General features: G+C 39.6%; 4 protein-coding genes across 5 annotated transcripts; 2 read left to right on the top strand and 2 right to left on the bottom strand.

The window, feature by feature from the left end:
- Positions 1-248: 248 nt before the first annotated feature.
- On the bottom strand, positions 249-3075 carry isoc2 (isochorismatase domain containing 2). Of its 2 annotated transcripts, none has more exons than XM_041044343.1 (7): positions 2959-3075; positions 2658-2742; positions 2052-2176; positions 1714-1926; positions 1082-1152; positions 836-953; positions 249-422 (listed from the first exon to the last, which is right to left on the bottom strand). In XM_041044343.1, coding segments are annotated over exons 2-7 (594 nt in total). In that variant the 5' UTR covers positions 2659-2742; positions 2959-3075; the 3' UTR covers positions 249-356. The 2 variants fall into 2 exon arrangements, with proteins under 2 accessions (XP_040900277.1, XP_040900276.1); XM_041044342.1 differs by having other exon boundaries at positions 2917-3050.
- On the top strand, positions 1174-6215 carry atg12 (ATG12 autophagy related 12 homolog (S. cerevisiae)). The gene is made up of 5 exons (XM_041044347.1): positions 1174-1270; positions 3021-3176; positions 4262-4398; positions 4499-4561; positions 5925-6215. The coding sequence occupies exons 1-5, from the start codon at positions 1189-1191 to the stop codon at positions 5982-5984; spliced, it is 498 nt and encodes a 165-aa protein (XP_040900281.1). The 5' UTR covers positions 1174-1188; the 3' UTR covers positions 5985-6215.
- Positions 6216-7747: 1532 nt separating this feature from the next.
- Positions 7748-14288, top strand: si:ch211-149k23.9 (germ cell-specific gene 1-like protein). Its single transcript, XM_041044277.1, has 6 exons — positions 7748-8964; positions 11446-11628; positions 11831-11878; positions 12039-12191; positions 12381-12492; positions 12607-14288. Exons 1-6 carry the CDS (start codon positions 8769-8771, stop codon positions 12977-12979), a joined length of 1065 nt encoding a protein of 354 aa, XP_040900211.1. The 5' UTR covers positions 7748-8768; the 3' UTR covers positions 12980-14288.
- On the bottom strand, positions 14265-18652 carry rcvrn2 (recoverin 2). The gene is made up of 4 exons (XM_041044344.1): positions 18121-18652; positions 17436-17997; positions 15275-15386; positions 14265-14746 (listed from the first exon to the last, which is right to left on the bottom strand). The coding sequence occupies exons 2-4, from the start codon at positions 17814-17816 to the stop codon at positions 14658-14660; spliced, it is 582 nt and encodes a 193-aa protein (XP_040900278.1). The 5' UTR covers positions 17817-17997; positions 18121-18652; the 3' UTR covers positions 14265-14657.
- Between the last annotated feature and the right edge of the window lie 444 nt (positions 18653-19096).

A 19096-nucleotide genomic window follows, 5' to 3' on the forward strand; every position in this document is an offset into this window, starting at 1 on the left:
TTTACCAGAATGACGTAACTCACTCCTCCCCCTCCTTGACATCAGTCTTTGAACCCCGCCTCTGTGAGCTGGTCCCACCTCTTCAACCTTTCACCAGCATTTTCTCAAGCTGTGGGCCTGTCAGGTTATCAATACAGAGAAATAACCTGTAAGTTTCACCCAAATTTTCAACTATGATGGTCCAAACCCTGTGTCACTCAAGGCATGAGGGTTTGATTCAGAAACATAAACACAAAAGCACAACAGTACAAATTCAAAGTAGCAGCATCGCTTTATTGGATCAATTTATCAGTATGTTGGAAGCAGTGAAAGTCCTGTACAGTTTTTATGAAACAGAATGACAGGTGATGATCTCCCTACAGAGCGCTGAAGAAGGCAAGGAGGCCGGTGTCAGGGGACGGGTGGGCCAAAAGCTTCTGGATCTGCCAATAAAGTTGATAAAACATATATTAGTGGCTTTAATTACTCAGATTGGCAGTACACTGAGAATCAATTTTTGTATGTTTGCAAGGGCAAGATAATAGCTTTACACACAAAAAAATGCACGGCATTTGGGTGTGATCACTGCAAAATGAAGTCTCACTGCACCATAGTATACAGTTACCTGTAACTGGTCAACAATGTCAGTGATTAAGGTTGTAGGCAGTGTATTTTTGGCAGTCCTGAAGCTGCAGCTGCAGACTGGAAAGTTATTTGCATAACTGTTTTTGACAGCAGTCTGAGGACACCCCATATTTGTTTTTGTTTGATGTATGCTGTCAGGCATATATTTCAGACACATCTAAACAAAGAAAAGCAAATCATGAGTGCGACAGGGAGCAGCTGCAGTGAGCACCTCCTTGAAGTTGGGGTGTTTGGCGTCTTGGACCAGCTGCAGCAGAACAGCCTCTGTGGTGGTGAGGTAAGCTCCGCTCTGCTTCAGTCGGGACAAGGCAAACAAACGGTCTGTCTGGCTGTGGAGGAAACACAAAAGTCTGTATTAACACATACACATCTACAGTTTACATACAAAGGAAAAAATATATTTAATGAAGGTGATGAGAGTGTTGTAAAACAAACAAAAAAAATGCAGCACAGATACCTTCGGGATGAGACGGCATCAGCCACAATGTGAACCTCCATTCCCTTTTCAAGCAGGTCAAAAGTTGTGCACTACGGAAAAAAACAAAGAGCAGAGCTCTGAGGGAGATGTTTTTCCACCTAGCTCATCATTCATTAACTACAACTGTGGAAGCTCTGTGGCATACCAGGCTATGCCTTCTCCAACCAGGTAAGTTGTAGTTTACATCCATGTCTGTTCAGACTCATATAATATATGTAGTGAAGACTCTGAAGAAGCCCAGTGTATCATTTTCTCTCCCTCTCCTCCCTTTTTGACTTGCAACACTAATGTAAAAGTTTCATCTTTTATATTAGGATTTCATGCAAGAATATATAAGACACATGATGCTTCCTTTTAGAACTGTAGAAAAGCCAACTGGAGAATCAAACCTGCAAATGACTGTGTTGCCTTATAAGTAAGGTACACACTTAATAAGATTTCAAATACACTGGGGAAAAGGACGCTTCACAGAAGCTTGATGATGTACCTTTGTCAGCAAATGTACTCAGACTCTGAGAGCATTTAGCTTCCAGTTGTCTTCACGTTGTCTTTTACAATGCAGAGAAGAATATAATGTAATTTCTAAATTGCACAAACAATGATGGTCTTACCGCAATACAAGCGTGTGCTTCTATTCCACACAGTATAGCCTGTTTGGGGTTTCCAAGGGCCTGCAGCTCTTTCTCCACCTCCTCTATCATCATGGTGAATGAAGTTTTAGAATAAGCTGTTAGGTCTCCTGCTCCCAGCTCTGGTACTGTGGGACCCAAACCTTTAGGGTACTGCTCTGTCAAGATGGGAGGAATGCCCAGAACACGGCTTGCCTGTGAGCCGGAGGAGAGAGCAGGCAGACTTAATCCAATCTGTTTAAATAATAAATACTTACAAGCTGATAACTGGTGCGACTGAGGGACACTGAGATAGCTGTGTGATGGTGACTGTAACCAACCTGGAGCAGTCTGGCTGCATTGCTGACAATGTTGGTGAACTGGAAGATGTTGGGTCTGAACTTTTCTTGCATGTCACATAGAAAGAGCACTGCATCCTTGGTGGAGAGCCTGCCGATGTTTGCCACTGCAAGAGCAAGGTCACAGAAAAGGACAAGTCGTATTCAAAACATACATGAAATGGTGTAATATGTTTTGTTTCACCGTCATTAGAGAAATGCAACGAACATTTGCTGAGGAATGATGTCCCACTGAACATCAAAATAGCTCTGAGGTGAAGAATAACACTTAAGCCTTGAATGTCAGGTTTGAAAATTAGTGGCCTCTTATTGCTGTTTGAGCATTATTTGGTAAAGGATGGACTCTCGCTTTGACAGTCAAAACGAACTTCCAAGTACTTGTTTTTAAACAATGGTGCATTTTGTGTATACCTAAGGAGGAAAGACGTTTTCTTCCTTGTAAGAAATATTTCCTCCAGGGTGCTGTACCCTGTTGTTAACGATGAAACCAGTTTCATAGCTAAACACAAATGAATTGGAGAAACCTGCGATCATACCATGTCAAGTGAATAAACTGATACATACTGAAACATGATAAACTTGACTTACTGTTGCTGCTTGAATGGTCCAAATGTGAGGAGAGTGTAGAAAGTTCAACTGTCAGGTAGAAGTATTATTTCCCATGTGACGCCCCCTGTGTAATTGGAAACCAACAGAAAATGTACCTATTTTACTTCAAAGTGAAAGAGGAAAATGCATTTAATATTGGATATGAGAAGATTAAGGAAATACGACGCTAACGTCTGAATTCATCATGAAACAACTGCGTTATTTACAAATATATCCTAAAGTCAAAATTATAACTAACCTAGCATGTAGCCAACAAGAACACGTCCAAGCACCACCTTACCAGAGGGGTATCAACCAATAGGATTACGTGTTGTTGAGATTGATATTTCTCGGAACCAATAGCAGCCAGAGGTCGTCGCGAGTCGCCTCAGAACTACAAGCCAACCCGAAGTGCCCACCTAGAAATGTCTGACAGTGCAGAGTCCCCGACAGAACAACAGAAAGATGAGCCACAGCCACCGTCAGACGACTCGACGACAAATGAAGAGAAGAAAAAAAGTAAGAAAGCGTAATATATCAGATTTAATCACCTGTTTACAATGACTGTTGCTGATGCTATAGAAAACAATTCATGGTATGTGACGTGAGAAGCGAATGACAAAAATTTTGGCCAATAGGGTGGCTGTTTTGTTTCAGTCCAACCAATAAACATTTAGCTTCTTAACATGTGGTACTACCGGTTTGGGGTATGGCTAAAGCTAATGCTAATATTTATGAAGGCAGTATATTATCTTTTTTTGCCTTACAGGTTACATATTCCTACAGCGAGTCAGACTGTTTCCCAATTTATAAGCTGTCTTTGACGCTTATAAGTCAAAGTCTTAACTACATATCTTGCACCTAAGAAGAAGTTATTTTGGCTAAGTTAGCTTGAAACTGCCAAACTATCAGTTTACTGATAATATCTAGTTTAACGTTTTGGACCTTAAGTTTGTTCAGGAATCGCTAGAAATAACCTCCTTTTTACAGTTTCAGCAACACTTTACTGTAAGTCCCTGTCTTTAGCAGTTATATAAAATATATAACACCCTATAATATCGTTGTAAGCAAATGTAAGGACATTTAAAGTGTTTATTAATGAACAATATTTGTCTGCAGTTATCACTGCACTACGTCAAATACATTAATAAACACTTGAATCTGCTTGCAACTACATTGTAATGTCTTTCAAACAAATGTTTATATACCACTTAAAAATGCGAATAACGTTAAGATTTTAAAGAAAATCGAATCATATTACAATAAATAAAAAATGAACAATAATGTTCTTTGTGTATAATGTTAGAACCCTGAGCTAAAACTTGAACATGAGTTTATTTTTAGTGGTTAATTCCTGAGGATGCAAAGTTTTATGCTTTACACTGCCTATTTTGATTCATTCACATTTTATAAACTCATAAGATTAAATATCTTTTGTGTGTAAAATGCTTGGATTTCATTAAAAAAAAAACTTTTATATGGAGGTCATTCATCCACACAAAAAGCACTTCACAACAAATTTCCCTGAACAGTTAACATGTAGATTTGCCTGGACTTGTCTGGGTGACAGCAATAATTTCACTTTCATTTTCCTCATTTCATAGTTGATGTGCTGTTGAAGGCAGTGGGAGACACTCCTATAATGAAAACAAAGAAATGGGCAGTAGACCGGGGGAGGACAGTACAGTCTCTGGCTCAGTTCATCTCTCGTTTCCTCAAACTTGATGCTAGCGAACAACTGGTAAGAAATACGTTTCTTTCTGGTTTATGTCCGAAAATCATCAGACTTCCATGTCTTTCAAGTCTTTACACATAACTGGATCTATTTTTTTCCCTTTCAGTTCATCTATGTTAACCAGTCTTTTGCCCCCTCGCCTGATCAAGAAGTAGGTGTCCTCTTTGATGTGAGTACATTTAAGCACCTGTTTTAATACCCTGTGATTGTAGTGTGCATATGCACAGATTTAGAGTTTATTTTCCTTAACTTAAACACATATTAGACATGGCACGGTGCTGCAGTGGTTAGCACTGTTGCCTCACAGCAAGACGGTTCTGGGCTCAAATCAACCAGCTGGGGCTTTTCTGTATGGGGTTTACATGTTCTCCCTGTGCTTGCGTGAGTTCCATCCGGGTACTCCGGCTTCACAGTTAGGTTAATTGTCGACTCTAAATTAAATGAGTGAGTGTTTATGGTTGCTTGTCTCTATATGTCAGCCCTCTGATAGACTGGCGACCCTGTCTCTCGCCCAAAGTTGGCTGGGATTGCCTCACGCCCTCCGTGAACCTTAAAAGGGAAAATGGATGGCTGGATTTTCATGGCAACGCTGTGTGTTAGTAAACAATCTTGAACTCCAAAATCCACTAACTTTTTAAGAGCTTTTTTGTCTGAGCTCACGGCATCATCAACAAATATATATTCCATTCCAGATCAATTCACTCATGAAGAAAATAAGATGCGGTTTAAAGCTCAGAGAAGCTAGTAACTGAATATTTGAATTGCTACACAAATGTAAACCATTTCTCCAGATAAAACTGCAACATGCATACCCAAAAGATGGTTTTATTCATGTTTGCTAGACTACTTGCAACAACAAGATGAATTTAAGCCTTTTTTTTGGTTTGTTTTCTTTAAGTGACGCAAACTTACACAACCTTATCAGTAAGACATTTTCAAGAATGTTGACCCACTCTTCACCTTTTCAGTCAACTTGTCTGAGACTGTTCTTTGCTTTAATGTGTGTGTTACCTGGTTATAAGATCAGTCTTAACAAGAAAGTATCTTTAGTCTCTTTTATAGGTGACATGAGATACTTACATGTTCTAAGACCTTATCAGGCTTCAGCAGGGAAGAGATTTAGGGTATTTAAACACGGTATAACTGTCATTACAGTTATACTGTGATATTGTATGGTGATATAGAATGGGATCTTTCACATAGAAGTGAATGGGTCGTGTTGTGCACTGACCAGCAGAGGGGGTAATAAATTGGAAGCCCCATGTGACACATGCCAAAATCCTTGGCCACTGATTAACGTCTTGATAAGTAACAGCGAAGAACTCAAAGTCCAGATTTCACCGTGGCCATTTGGTCATCCCACTGCTCTCACTACTTGAGTCTCTTTTTTTTAAGGCTGGCAAATTTAGACAGTGAACAGTTTATTAGTCTCGTAATTTTGAAACTACATTAAAACATAATTTCTGTGTCTGAGTGTTTGATTTAATATTTACCTTTATGTCTTTTCTTATCTCTCTTTTTCTCTGTTTCAGTGTTTTGGTAGTGATGGCAAGCTGGTTCTACATTACTGTAAATCTCAAGCCTGGGGTTAAACTCCTTTTCTACAACTCCTCATTTTCTGACCTCTCCTTTCTTTAATTCATCCCCCAAACATGCACACAATGTTACCTTTGCATCTTTGCTATTTGTTGTTTTTCAGGTTTTATGTACATACATATTGTAAATAAATTATTGTGACAGTGTAAAGCTCTTTCCACAATTTCTTTCTATTTAGGCGTCACATTTGGCACCCAAAAATAAACACTTAACTTGTGGGCACAGGATTTGGCTTTGCACAGTTCTGGTGTTCTGCTGATTATGGGAAAAGCACAAGTGCGAGTCCATTCACGTGGATGTTGGCTCACAGTTTCATCCTCCCTCTTAGTGTAAAAATTACGTGAAAGACAAAGTTGTAACGTAGTGGAACATAAAGCAATCATAAAGGTTTCAGGAAGTTGAAATGGAATCACCTCTGAAAAGGGACAGATGTAGGAAGAGAGGGGGCACTGCAGTAACAGATGGACTTAGAGGGATTACATGATTCAGGATGGGTTTCTGACATAAATTCCCAAGAAAGACAGGAAAGAGAGTAGAGTGGAGTGGAGACAGACTCTCTCTGCTGCTCCACCAGTCTTGCATCTCCATCTGACTATTGGCCAGGAGGATTAAAAGGGCGAGTGCAGCTGGAGAGGTAAGGGTCACTGATGCTCATCCTGGAGGAGGAAGACTGGTGACACATACAGAGGGGAAAGATGAAGGGGGTAGTGACACGGAGAATCTGTTCAAGATGGAGCAACTAAAAGCAAATCCTTAAAGAGCTTTTTGATGAAGGGCTCTTGAGCGAGGCAGAGATAACCGAGGACTGTAGGTTCAGAGGACTGCAAGAACTGAAAGTTGTTTTTCTGACCTGATGTACCACAGGGGTACTTTGGTAGGTACTTGCCACTGATTATTTTAATATTACTAGAGCTGAAATGAATAGTCAATAATCAGAACTACTGTTTTGATCATTCTTTCGATAACTTTTTTAAAAGAAAAAAAACTAAATAGTTGTTCCAGCTTCTCAAAATCACTTCATTTGGACATATGTATGGATATATGTAAAGCTTTCACTAGTCATAATACAGCTTTGAGATATTTTACTTGTGAATGCAGGTTAAATGAGACAAATGGTGTGTGTCCAATTTTCTGTCTGACAAACCTGTCAATACATCTGAAAAACAAACAGCAATCTTAAGTTACAGTTAACATAACTCAGTTTATGTCAAAGAATGAATTTCCAAGTTCTCTTGTAAGGCTAAAATAACTATTGATCTCATGGTCTTCATCCTAGACGTTGGTAATTCTCGCAAAATCTTGAGTGGATTTGCCCGCATCCAACTTATATTGGGCACACTGTATGTTCAGTATTTTATCAGTATGATCACACAACCAAGACTAAATTTGTAATGTTTTGATTTTTTTTTTTTTTTTTTTTTTTTGTTACATTAGAGAAAATGATGGTGGTAATGTATTATGAGACTGAGCGGTCCCTGTGCTTTTACTTTACCTACAACCAGATTTATACAGATTATAGGCTAGCATTGAAAATGCAATGTTATAATTGGCACAATACTGTTTTCATGCTTGTTAGTTGTGCCACTATGTTGGTTTATTTTTACTGTCACTTATTGTCAATATTCAGATCAGCACCATGAATGGGTTCTTATGTAGATCAGTGACTGGGCCAAATTCAGCTGGTGTAATCTGTGTTCTGTTGTATTTCAGAGGCTGTGAGCTGAGAGAGAAGGTGACAGCAGATATGGTCAGAGTCACACTGAAATACACCTAAAACAAACAGATTAAAGCAGATTATCAGGGATTACTTGCAAAAATTTCATTTAAATCTGTGGCTTATCCATAATTTCATCAAAAAAGTAATCTCTTGTTTTTGCTCCCCTCCGTCGTGTCTTCCATTTAGGATCCCAACTGTGGAGCTGATAATGAGTGGCAGGGTCAGGCCTGAGTGTGTTAATCAGGATGTAGGAGGACATTAGTGTGGGTCACCAGACAGCACGCATTACTTATTTCTCCATAACCCCCTTCTTATAAACAACTGGAGAACTTATGTGACCTCAGACTCCTTCTGACTCAAGGAACATTCAACAAAATTACATGTCACCATATGGACACCTCGGTTTTAGTCTTTGAGTGCTCCATTCAACCATTTAATTTGACTTTCTTGTTAGGTGACAAATTCCATTTGAGGATGTCCTCTATTTCATCTTTAGATACACAACTTTTAATGATAAACTGAGGTCAAGGGATGTATGGCCACATATTTCACCCCAGGGATCAATAGTAATATCACATTAAAGCTGTATGCGCAGCATATTCTTATGTCCTTGCATCCCACTCTTCTCTCCTCTTGTGAACCCTCTTCTACCTAAATCCTCTCTTGTTCATTTTTTTCTTCCATCTGTCCTTTCCCACGTGTATCAGCTTCAGAGCATCTTGTCCTGCTCCCTCCCCTTTCGCTCTCTTTATGGTCCTCTCTTTTAATCACTCCGACTTTCCAGTATCTCTTTGTCAGCTTTGTTTTCTTATCTTCAGTCTGTACTGTTACGTCACGTTTATCTTTGCTTTCCATTTAAACCTGGCAGCTCATCACCTCTTAAAACCACCCCAAAGCATCTGTCCTCCCCTTCTGACTCCATCTGTGACTGTATTCATACCCTCTGTCCCGTTTGTCTTATTTTCCACATTCAGTCTCCCCCTTCTGCTCCCTCTTTGCCTTACTTTATCCCTTCCGCTCTCTTTCGAAACATTCCCCTGCCTCCCTCTTGTCCTTCGTGGCCATGCTGGAGCGTCTGTCTCGTCGCTCTCGGTCCCTACTGTCTCTGACCTTGACCACTCTGGCTCTGGCCCTCTCTATCCTGGCTCTCTGCACCTCCTACTGGTGTGAGGGCACTCACAAGGTGGTCAAGCCCCTCTGCCTGTCACCCGTCAAAATGAAGAACTGTGGTCAGAACAACAGCGAGCCTTACACCACAGGTACTGAGATGCTACTTCTCTATATCAAAAAGTGTTTTTGTTCATCCTTATTGTGCTTTCTAATGCCTTACTGTTTATCTTTATTCTTTCTTTTAAGTATACTGTAACTTAGACTGCTCTTTTACTATTATCACTGGCCCTTGGACACAAATTTATGCACATAGATATATTTTAATACATCTATTTATGCAAGCAGCTCCCTTGTGATTTTGAGTTATTTGTGTCTCAACGGTGACTATATTTATCTCATAAATAGCCATGCTGCTAAGCCCTTTTTAGGTAAAATCTTATCTTTAACTTACTCCTGGGCATCACATATTCTAAGATGGTCATATGTTTTTAGTGTAAAATATTAATCCGTGAAATTACCCAGTAACTATACTGTATCTACAATAGCTTTCAAATAAATTTAGTGGAGTAAAAGTAGAATTGTCAACCTTGAAATTTAAAGAAGTTAAAGTATAAAGTTGCGTAAAATGGAAATACTCAAGTAAAGCACACACATCGCACTGGCAAATAGCATTCAGAGCACTAAGCTTTGAGTTGGCCTAAAGCGAAAGAAAACAACACAGAGTTTCCCTCCTGTCGACCAAGAACAAGTGGATACAGCGTACAAGGCGTAACAACACTGAAACCTGAAATCTGATGAGTGGGAAAAAGTTTTCTGGTCAAAATCTGTTTCAACATGTTCACGGTCATGTAACAATTTTTTATTCACAGCATGAGTTCATGGATTCATCTTACCTTACGTCAACAGGTGTGAGGTTCTCTCGGCATTAGGTTTTCGTAATAGCCACAGCCACAGGTTACTCCTTTTCAGACATACACTGTCAAAAGGATCATTGTTTTGGCCTCTTAAAGATGCTTTAAGAAACATGACTTTTGTTATTTCCAGTGGCCTAATTGCTAATTCTCACTCCAACAACAAAAAATTGCAAAAATTGGGCAAAATGTAATGTAAATGTAAATGTAAGCTGCTTCTTGGTGTAAAGCAGATGGAGTTTGCTCACTGACTAAATTTTAATCTGCTTATTAAGTCTGACTTTTTCCTAATTTAAGAATGAACCCTCATGCTCAATAAATATGATGCCTCTTGGACAGAAATGTTTCTATCCAGTCTTAAATTACTGTCTAGAGAATTCACACCATCCTTGAGGCAAACTGTTTGCAGTACTGGATAGGAGTACCAGATAGAATGGATACATACATGTGTACAAAGTGAGTCTACATTGTGTGTACAGTAACATATTATGTTGTGTGTGTATGTGTGATCAGTTTGTTATTGTTTACTATTTAAGGAAGTCTTCTAAAATGCAGCTTTCTGATGTTGACTTTACCAAAAATTTTGGCTTTGACTTTAGAACCTGATTATAAGTATTGAATTTTTTTTTAATCTTTGCACACTGCATAACAATCAGTACCTAGAACTAATCTGGCTGGATAAACTGACAGGCTTCTCCCCCTGTTACAAAATGATTGGTGTGTACTTGGTTATGATGGTTTAATCTCTTTTTACCTATATATTAGTGTGACAGTGAATTTAATTATGGCTTAGTATTAATCTGTGGAGGGTGAGGATGGCTCCCAAAGGTTTATTCATCCGTGGAGGAGAGGGTTACACTGCCTGCTCCCTGGTCTTTTTTTCAACAGATATGCTTAATCCACACTGAGATTAACAGCTCTTACTGCATAAAGGAATCAACTTTGATCACTACGTGTACTTTGTTTACTTGCACAAAAAAGATCTACCTTTATTCACAGTGGTGGATTTAACTGTCCCTTATGCTCCTAAACCTGATTTACCAGTACACATTTTGGATGACAAAGTGCTGACTGACAAAGCTGCGTGTGATTACAAAACACAGTGGCATGTTACGTTAAAGGCCAGGGTGTGATTAACAGTCCTGCAAATGTTTTGTGCCCCCTTTTTTCTTCCCTCTCTCATTTTGATGTACATACTCTTTTCCAGTATATTTCCATCAACACACACCTGCATGCAAAGTGTGTGTTTGCTAGTCCGTTCTCTCTCTAGACTTTTGGTGCATTAAGTTTTTGACAAAGGAAAACACTGAGTCAGCAAACCTTTTAAGATTGTTGTGAAGTAAGAGTGCATTTACAGTGCGCACCACTGTGTGTTTGTGTATCTGCTTGCCTGAGCATGCATTTACAGTCAGTCTGTGTTTTGGATTTTCCTCAGAGTGGATCAGTTGTCAGTGCATGCATCTCACAGGATGTACGTCCTGTGTTTGTTTGATATTTGCATGGTTTTTCTTCTGTACATGTGGGTTTCCTCCCTCATTCAGAGGAAATGCAAGTCTGGGCAGGTTTAGAGAATATAGATGTCCCATGAGTGTGAGTATGACATCTCCAGAGAGTTTTGAAGAGCTGGTGACTGACCCAGTGCATGTTATAAAAAGTTTTATACATATATATGCAACCAAAATGTTCTTCTCAGTGTCATCTTCTTGTGTTGTCACACAGAGAGTCCCACTCAGAACCCCTTCAACCGCACACTATCTCCAGCCAGAAGAGAGGAGCTGGCCAAGATCAGACAGAGGCAGCTGGCCAACGCTGTGCACTATATCTGGGAGACGGGAGAAGACAAGTTTGCATTCAGATATTTCCACACTGGCTTCTGGGAAAGCTGTGAGAAACACAGTGATGGTGAGACCACAAGGCACATGTGCAGTCACACATAAAGTGGCTTACTTGAACCTGGCCACAATAGAAATTAAGCCTTCAGGCCAGTAAAGGCACTTTTAGATTTTAGCTTTATATACACACAAATGCTCTTTATTTAAACTGATGTAATGTTTCCCATACTCTTCAAATGTTTTGTTTTCAAATTTGTAAATGTTGTTGGCAGGGGAGAAATGTCGCAGCTTTATAGAGTTAACTCCAGGGGAAACACAAGGTGAGTTGTGTATCAACTAAGTTTTCTACTGTAAAATGTCCATTTTTTGTAAACCTGTAAATATTGTAATTAAATGAATGGTTCTTTTACTACAATATTAATACAGTTTTCTGAATGGATGTGTGTCTATCCATTGTGTATATGTTTGTACATGTTGCAGGTGTGCTCTGGCTGTCAGTGATTTCAGAGTTTACATACATTGGCCTGCTGGGGATGGGCTTCTTACTGATGTGGTTGGAAGTTTTGTGCTCACATAAAGAGATGCATTCGCTAAAAATCAATGCCTATGCAGCTATCTGTACAGTGCTATCAGGTGAGACATAGTGTCCCTCAATTTTTCTTTATTTTATTATTTCATAATCACTTCCTCCTCCATTTAAGCACAGTAATCCTCTATCTCTCCCCTCACCTATGATTTTCTTGGTAATCTCTACTTTTCTTTCACTTGGCTGACAGTTTTTTTTTCTGTCTTTTTTTGTTGTTGCTTTCACCTCACATGTAGGTCTTCTTGGGATGGTAGCCCATATGATGTATACCACAGTGTTTCAGATGACAGTCATTGTGGGCCCCAAAGACTGGAGGCCTCAGTCCTGGGACTATGGCTGGTCATTTGCGTAGGTGTCTGTCCGTTAGCACAACAGCCTGTATTGTTCTAACGTGTATAAAACACCAGTTGTAATAGTATGCTTCTCTTTTCTCCTAATTATTCTCTTATCCTCTGTTACTAGTCTTGCCTGGGTGTCCTTCAGTTGCTGTATGGGTGCAGCTGTTGTCACACTCAACTCCTACACAAAGACCATCATAGAGCTTCGTCGCAGACAGAGGCTACGATTGGAGGAAGCGAGAGCCGGCAGTCATGCCCCATCCTATGATGAGGTTGTTCCAGGGGGAGGGCTCTACTCTGTCAGTGGCCTATTGCAGTGTCCAGACGGCATGATTGATGTTGCATGGGCCCCGAATGGCAGCATGGTTGGAATGGGAAATGGAGATGTACCAACGCTGGTTTTGGTGGGAGGCTGTGGGCCAGAGGGGTGTGAAGACTGTGAGAGAGAGATGGATGAGATGGATGAGGCCATGGACCGAGTTGATTCACCGTGTTAGGGAGTCAGTTACATCCATCAACTAAAAGGGCTGAAAAACTGAAAAAGGAAAGACACTGTCACTGTGCTGGAGAAGATCTTGTTTTTCTTTTCTTCCACTTTGATTTTCAGTGAACTTTGGACCAACCAAGCTTGAAGGCGTTGAACTCCACACATCAAAATCTACATTGTATGTATAGGCCACACTAACATGCAAGAGTGCATGTTTTCTTGGTATTTCTCTGTGCCTCATGGTAGGAAAGTAAATTGTCTCTATATTTTATTGTTTATATGTTATTTTATTGCCCAGATAAGTGGCAGATGATGACATGACATGACATGTTATTTTATTGTTTATATATTATCTTGCAACATATCAGGATGACAGTCATCTCAGTGATCTTTTCAAAAACAGGATGGATGTTTCTTTTTCTGTTGATCCCCAAAAGAGCAGCCTGTTCTTAATGGTAAATATACAATATATTCTCAATATAAATTCTTCTCTCTCTATGACAAACATTTCAGTTCAATGCATTATTACCAGAAGCTACAACAAACACAGTCTCTGTGCAGATGCACAGACAAACCCATAAGACAGACACATAGAGATAGAAAGATTACAGAGATTTTGAAAAGTCTGCTCTCTGATGTTGAACAGAAGATTATGTGTAAACCAGTAATCCCGAGTTGGATGGAAAGAAAGAGGAACAGAGTGAGGAGAGATGGAAGGCATGTGAAGGGATGGAGATGGATAGGGAGAGGGGTGGAGGGGAGGGGGGCAGGTTGTTGGGGGTCAGGATGAAAGTTGGATGGAAATGCAAGCACGCACACCCACAGACTACAAACATACACATTTGAACAATCTGCACCATGAAAACATCACACTGTCAGGGAAATAATGGTTTGAAATGGATATTACTTAATATGTTTCTCTTCAAATTATATAGGAAATAATTTCTAATATGTTAAATAAATGTACTTAAATTTACCTCAAATGCCTGTAGGTTACTCATTTGGTATAATCCTGGATTTACTGTCTGGGATAAATACAGCTGAAAAACTGAAGACCTAAAGCAGCATTTTTGTCAACCACCCATATTTTATTACACAGCATGTTTCTAGGTCAAAGAAGAATTTATTGTTTTGTGAGAGAGATAAATAAATTGACTTTCAAAGCACACATGTATGAGAAAACCTTTTATTTATTGTACAGCGATTAGAGTACAACACTTTTGAGCTACAGCCGCTATGAAGACATTTTAAATTAGGTAAAAAAAAAAAAAAAGCTTTAAGCTAACAATCTGGTATGATACTTATATAACTGCCATTAACAACCAGCCAGAATGTTACTTGAACCATTTAAAAGTTTAACAATAGAACATATGTATGTGTATATATTATGTATTGCATCAATATAGTCATCCTATATTATTCTTTTTGTCTGTACACATTTTGAAACACTATGCCATAATTTGCCTCTATAAGCCTCTATTTGATATAAATTCATTGACAAACAACAAAGGAAAATTACTGAAAAGTTAGTTGCAACAAAGACACTGCAGAAAAGAGTATTTACACAGAGGAGCTGAGTGGATTAAAGAGGAGGGAAGAGAAAATATATGTGGCTTTTAGAGGAAGAAGGAAAAGTATGGAAAGAACCTACTGAGGGAAAGAAGAAGAAGGGATGAGTAGGACTGGCTTTACTGTTTGATTGGTTCATAGTGGATGAGACGCATTGCATTCTCGTTTTCAATCACTCCTTTGATGAATTCTCCCTCAGCCAGTCGCTCTGTAAAGAAAAAGGAAAGAACAAAAAGATGTTACAATGGGAAGTGAACAAGACATACAGCGAGGAGTGTGGGGCAAACATGAGGTTGAATAATGACTGTATATCAGCAAAGAAATCTGGTCTTATCTCCTGTGTGTGTGCTTGTGTGTGTGTGTGTGTGTGCGTGCATGCGCGTGTGTGTGTGTGTGTGTGTGTGATAGTAGCATGCAATGCAGTGGAGTCGCTTAAGGTTTTGTGGTCCATGGCTGGAACATACATATTAAAGCTTGCATTACACAAGAGATGCTGTAACTGGGGATGTGTCCCCAGGTGGATTTATTGCTTGTATTATTGTTAAGCCAAACAGCTGATTGTAAAATGTAATCTTCGCTACAGGATGTGGGAACAGCTGCTGAGGAAAGGTAGTAAGAGCTTACACTGATTTTATCTCTCTAATGTAAGTACATAGTGATAAGAACACAATGGCCTGTCATGCACCGTGGGGATATAATGTGTTTACACGCGTCGCATGTGTGTTGTTTCCGTTACCGTTGTCTTTCTTTTCAAAGTAAGACCACAGCTTGTCGGCTCTCTTCTCGGGTGTGTTCTCATCCTCTGGTAGCTTGCTCTGCTCCTCCTTGGGGATCAGCTTAAATATGGCCTGAGAGGGGGTTGGGTATAAGATGGGTGATAATGTCAACTCAGCACATAAAACAAATGTGAACAAGTTAAGAAGCATGTGGCCTGTAGGACAAGTGAGTAAGCTCACAGCACTCTTAAATTAATTAGTGTCTGCGTACGTGTGGTTTGTCGAGGCTCCGATGTGAAACAACTTGACGTTTAGTGAGAAACTACAAGCCAGTAATTTCTCCCTATGACTCTAGTCTACTCCCTGAATACTCACTGTCTGCTCTGTGAAATTTGGCTGAATACAGCCACATCAAGTAGCCTCTCCACATTCAGGCCTGTGTGTCATTTTTCAGAGATAGTTAATCTGCAAAGGGCCACTTAGAATCCAACGGATTGTAAATGACTGTGCACTTTAGGTTCAGGCCTTTAAGTGTGTGTCCCACTTAGAGGGGAAGAACTCATCTCCCACATTTAAGACACCTAGATTAACATGGATTAGTGCCAAGACTCAGGCAACAGGCCAAACACCAAGATGTCATCTCTTTTCTCTCTGGACTCTCCCTCCATCTTGCCCCTCAGATCTTGTGGTCTCTACAGAACGAACTGTCAGCACGTAGAAAACAAAGCCATGATGTTGTAGCCAGGTATAAAATATAAATCCAAGCAGTGAGAAGCAGCTGCTTACCACCAACTGAAGTATGCTTGACCCTGTTTGTACCCTTGTCTGGCCTACCAGTGTAGTATGCTATACATTTTTGCAGTTTCTGCCAAAATTTTGGCTATTTCTGCCTTTCACACGTATGTTTCCTACATCACATCTGGAACAGACCAGCTCTTTCAAAACTGTTCTGCAGTTCCTGTGCATATAGCTGATCTATTTTTTTCCCTACCTCTAGAGTGTTTTACAGATTAGGAACTATCTAATTGTGTTGTATGTTTTTGAATTTCTAGCAGGGCTTTAAAATTCAACTATTTTGCGCAGTGGTTGTAAACATGATGCATATGGACGCCAGCCAGTTGGCCAAGAATTAAATCCCATTACAATGCCAGCTGGAATCTTGGATGATCTGTCTAAACCTCTTACAACTCTATTTTATTTGTCTTAAAACAAAAGATAAGAAAAATGACTGCTTCCATCACACTGAGTTTTGATCGTATGAAAGCAATGACTAACAATTATTCTGCAGCATGGTATACAGTCAAAAGTGACAGTCTCATGAATAATAGAAACATGGATTAGACTCAGGGATGATGAGACTCTATTGGAAGTTCAATTTAAGAGTAGCCTTGCTTAAGAGTGGGAGTGCCTATATTGTCTGAGAGCTAAACCTGTAATCACAGAGATTATCAGGAGTTTGAGGCTCAAATAAGCTGGCTAATTGGGCAGGCAATTAGGACTGAGACCTACATACCATGAGAGGGATGGCCACTTTCCAACAAACAGAAACACATCTAAATGGTCCTTAAGGACAATGGACAAAATAACAGTCCAACAATAATTCTACAAACCTCAAAGTTAATGCCACAGAACTGAACCACTGACATAGAAAATTCAAGAAAACTGAACCTTGTAAGCTTTGAAATATAGTGTTACAAATGTAAGGTAATTGTGTTTGATTACATTGTCAGTTCATCCTGTAATATTTTCCTTCTAATGTAGTTTTGACAGTTTAGAATAGAGCATTTCCCTGAAGAATGTGAGATAGAGGATATTCTGGAACTATCCGATATGATCTACTATAAGTAGATAAATATTATGGTAATGGATATGGTATAATTATTAAACAAAACATATTTCTTGTATCAAGCACGCTCAAGTGAATATTGTTTTTGAGTTTTTTTATTTTCTATTCTCCACCATAACTATCTCAGTTAGCTTTTGAGAGAATAGTAAAAAGCCAATATGAGATATATGTTTAGAAGTAGAAAAGAAAAGGAGGCATTTTTTGAGCAAGATATATTACCACACTGTAGAAACTGTGAATAACATTAACTGCTTTTTGTCTTACTAGAACCATGGTTAAAGTCAATCAGCCACTGGTTATCACGTTTCAAACACCACCTCATGAATCACTCTCACCTGGCAGATCTCTGTCACTTCTGTCTTGTTGATGTATCCGTTCTTGTCTACATCAAACAGCGAGAAGGCCCATTCCAGTTTTCGGGTCGTCTTCCCAGTGGAGGTCATGTGCAGAGCAATAATGTACTCCTTGAAGTCCAAAGTGCCGTCATCGTTGGTGTCAAAGGAGCGAAACACATGTCGTGCGTAGCTCTTGGCGTCGCTTTCAGGGAAGAAGCGGGTGTAGATCTGCTCAAACTCCTCTGGAGTAATGCGTCCCGTTGGGCACTGCTTCTGAAAATTCTCGTACCACTGGCAGATCTCATTTTCAGTGAATTTGGTGCTCAGCTTGAGGTCCTCCAGGATCTCCTTGGATATTGCGCTACTGGTGGCATTTCCCATGGTAGTTGATTTTAGTGCCTTAGTGATATGTCAGTTCTGTCAAACTCCTCGGCAAGAATCTGCCTCTTGAGTTCTTCAGAGGCTTTCCTCTTCTATGGTGCTTGACCGTCTCCTTTGTCCAAAATATGTTCTTGTTCACTGGCTTGACCTCTTCTTTTGATGTTAGAGGCCAAACAACACCCTGTAGGTGTAAAAGAAACGCAATTTAGAAATGTGATACAATCTACTTATGAAAACTTGAAATTATTAACATTACTCTGTAAATAACATTGTCAGGATGATCGATAATGCAGAGAAATCTTACCTGTGTGTTGAGTCAGGAGATGATGGCTGGAGAATTGAGTGTCTGTCTCAATAGTAAGACAGAGTGAGATAAGGACGGCAGGGGTAAACTCGCTCCAACAGTAGATGACTGAGTTAATTCTGTTAATGCGGGATTTAAGGTGGCTGAGCTTTTGACTGAAATGAACCCCCAGATCCTAATTTCCTATATTGGGTCTGGAAAGATCTACCTTATTTGACCATGCTGAATTCATTCTTACATTAATTTATTCATACTGGTATGTCTTAGGGTGTTTTCTTAACAACTTTATTTAATTACACAATATTAATCATTTAACGGAGGTTCAATTTCACAGTATATTTGTGGTTATAAATTGAGAAACTGAGAAGTATTAGAGTGCCATGAATCATAAAAACTTAAACACTAGTTTGGTAAACTGGTCAAACAGACTAGCAAAATGTTGAGGGAAACTGTGAACACGGCCTCAGGTAGATTTTCAAAGCTAGCTTTAGGTTTTCCAGCAGTATGTCTGCTATTTCAGTAGTGGCCTTTCAATGCGTTTAGTTGACCACTAACGTCTAATTCCAGACTACCATCTGTCTAGGCAGTTTAACTCCCTCTACCTCCAATCCCACCTACGCCCCTCTCATCATGATTACTGGTGGCCTTCTCTGTGCATGACCTCCTTCCTGTCCTGTGTAAGCTATGATGTTACCCTCTTTTGAAGACTGATTTTCTGTCCTAGACTTGACTCTTTCCTTCTTGTTTTACACGCCAACACAAACATACACACCTATTACTCCGCCTTCATTTTCACTGGTACAAACTTTTCTACCCAGTCCCTTGTAATTCAGTCCCAATCCTTTGGGTATTTTACTGTATGTCATTGTCAGCGCCCATCACCTTACAGCAGGGGTCACAGTAATCAGCATGTCAAACTCACTTCATGATACTTTGATTGACATGTTTACATCATCAGTTGTTGCCTTTGTGTCTG

The sequence above is a fragment of the Toxotes jaculatrix genome, chromosome 8 (assembly GCF_017976425.1).
Source record: "Toxotes jaculatrix isolate fToxJac2 chromosome 8, fToxJac2.pri, whole genome shotgun sequence".
Lineage (NCBI taxonomy): Eukaryota > Metazoa > Chordata > Actinopteri > Toxotidae > Toxotes > Toxotes jaculatrix.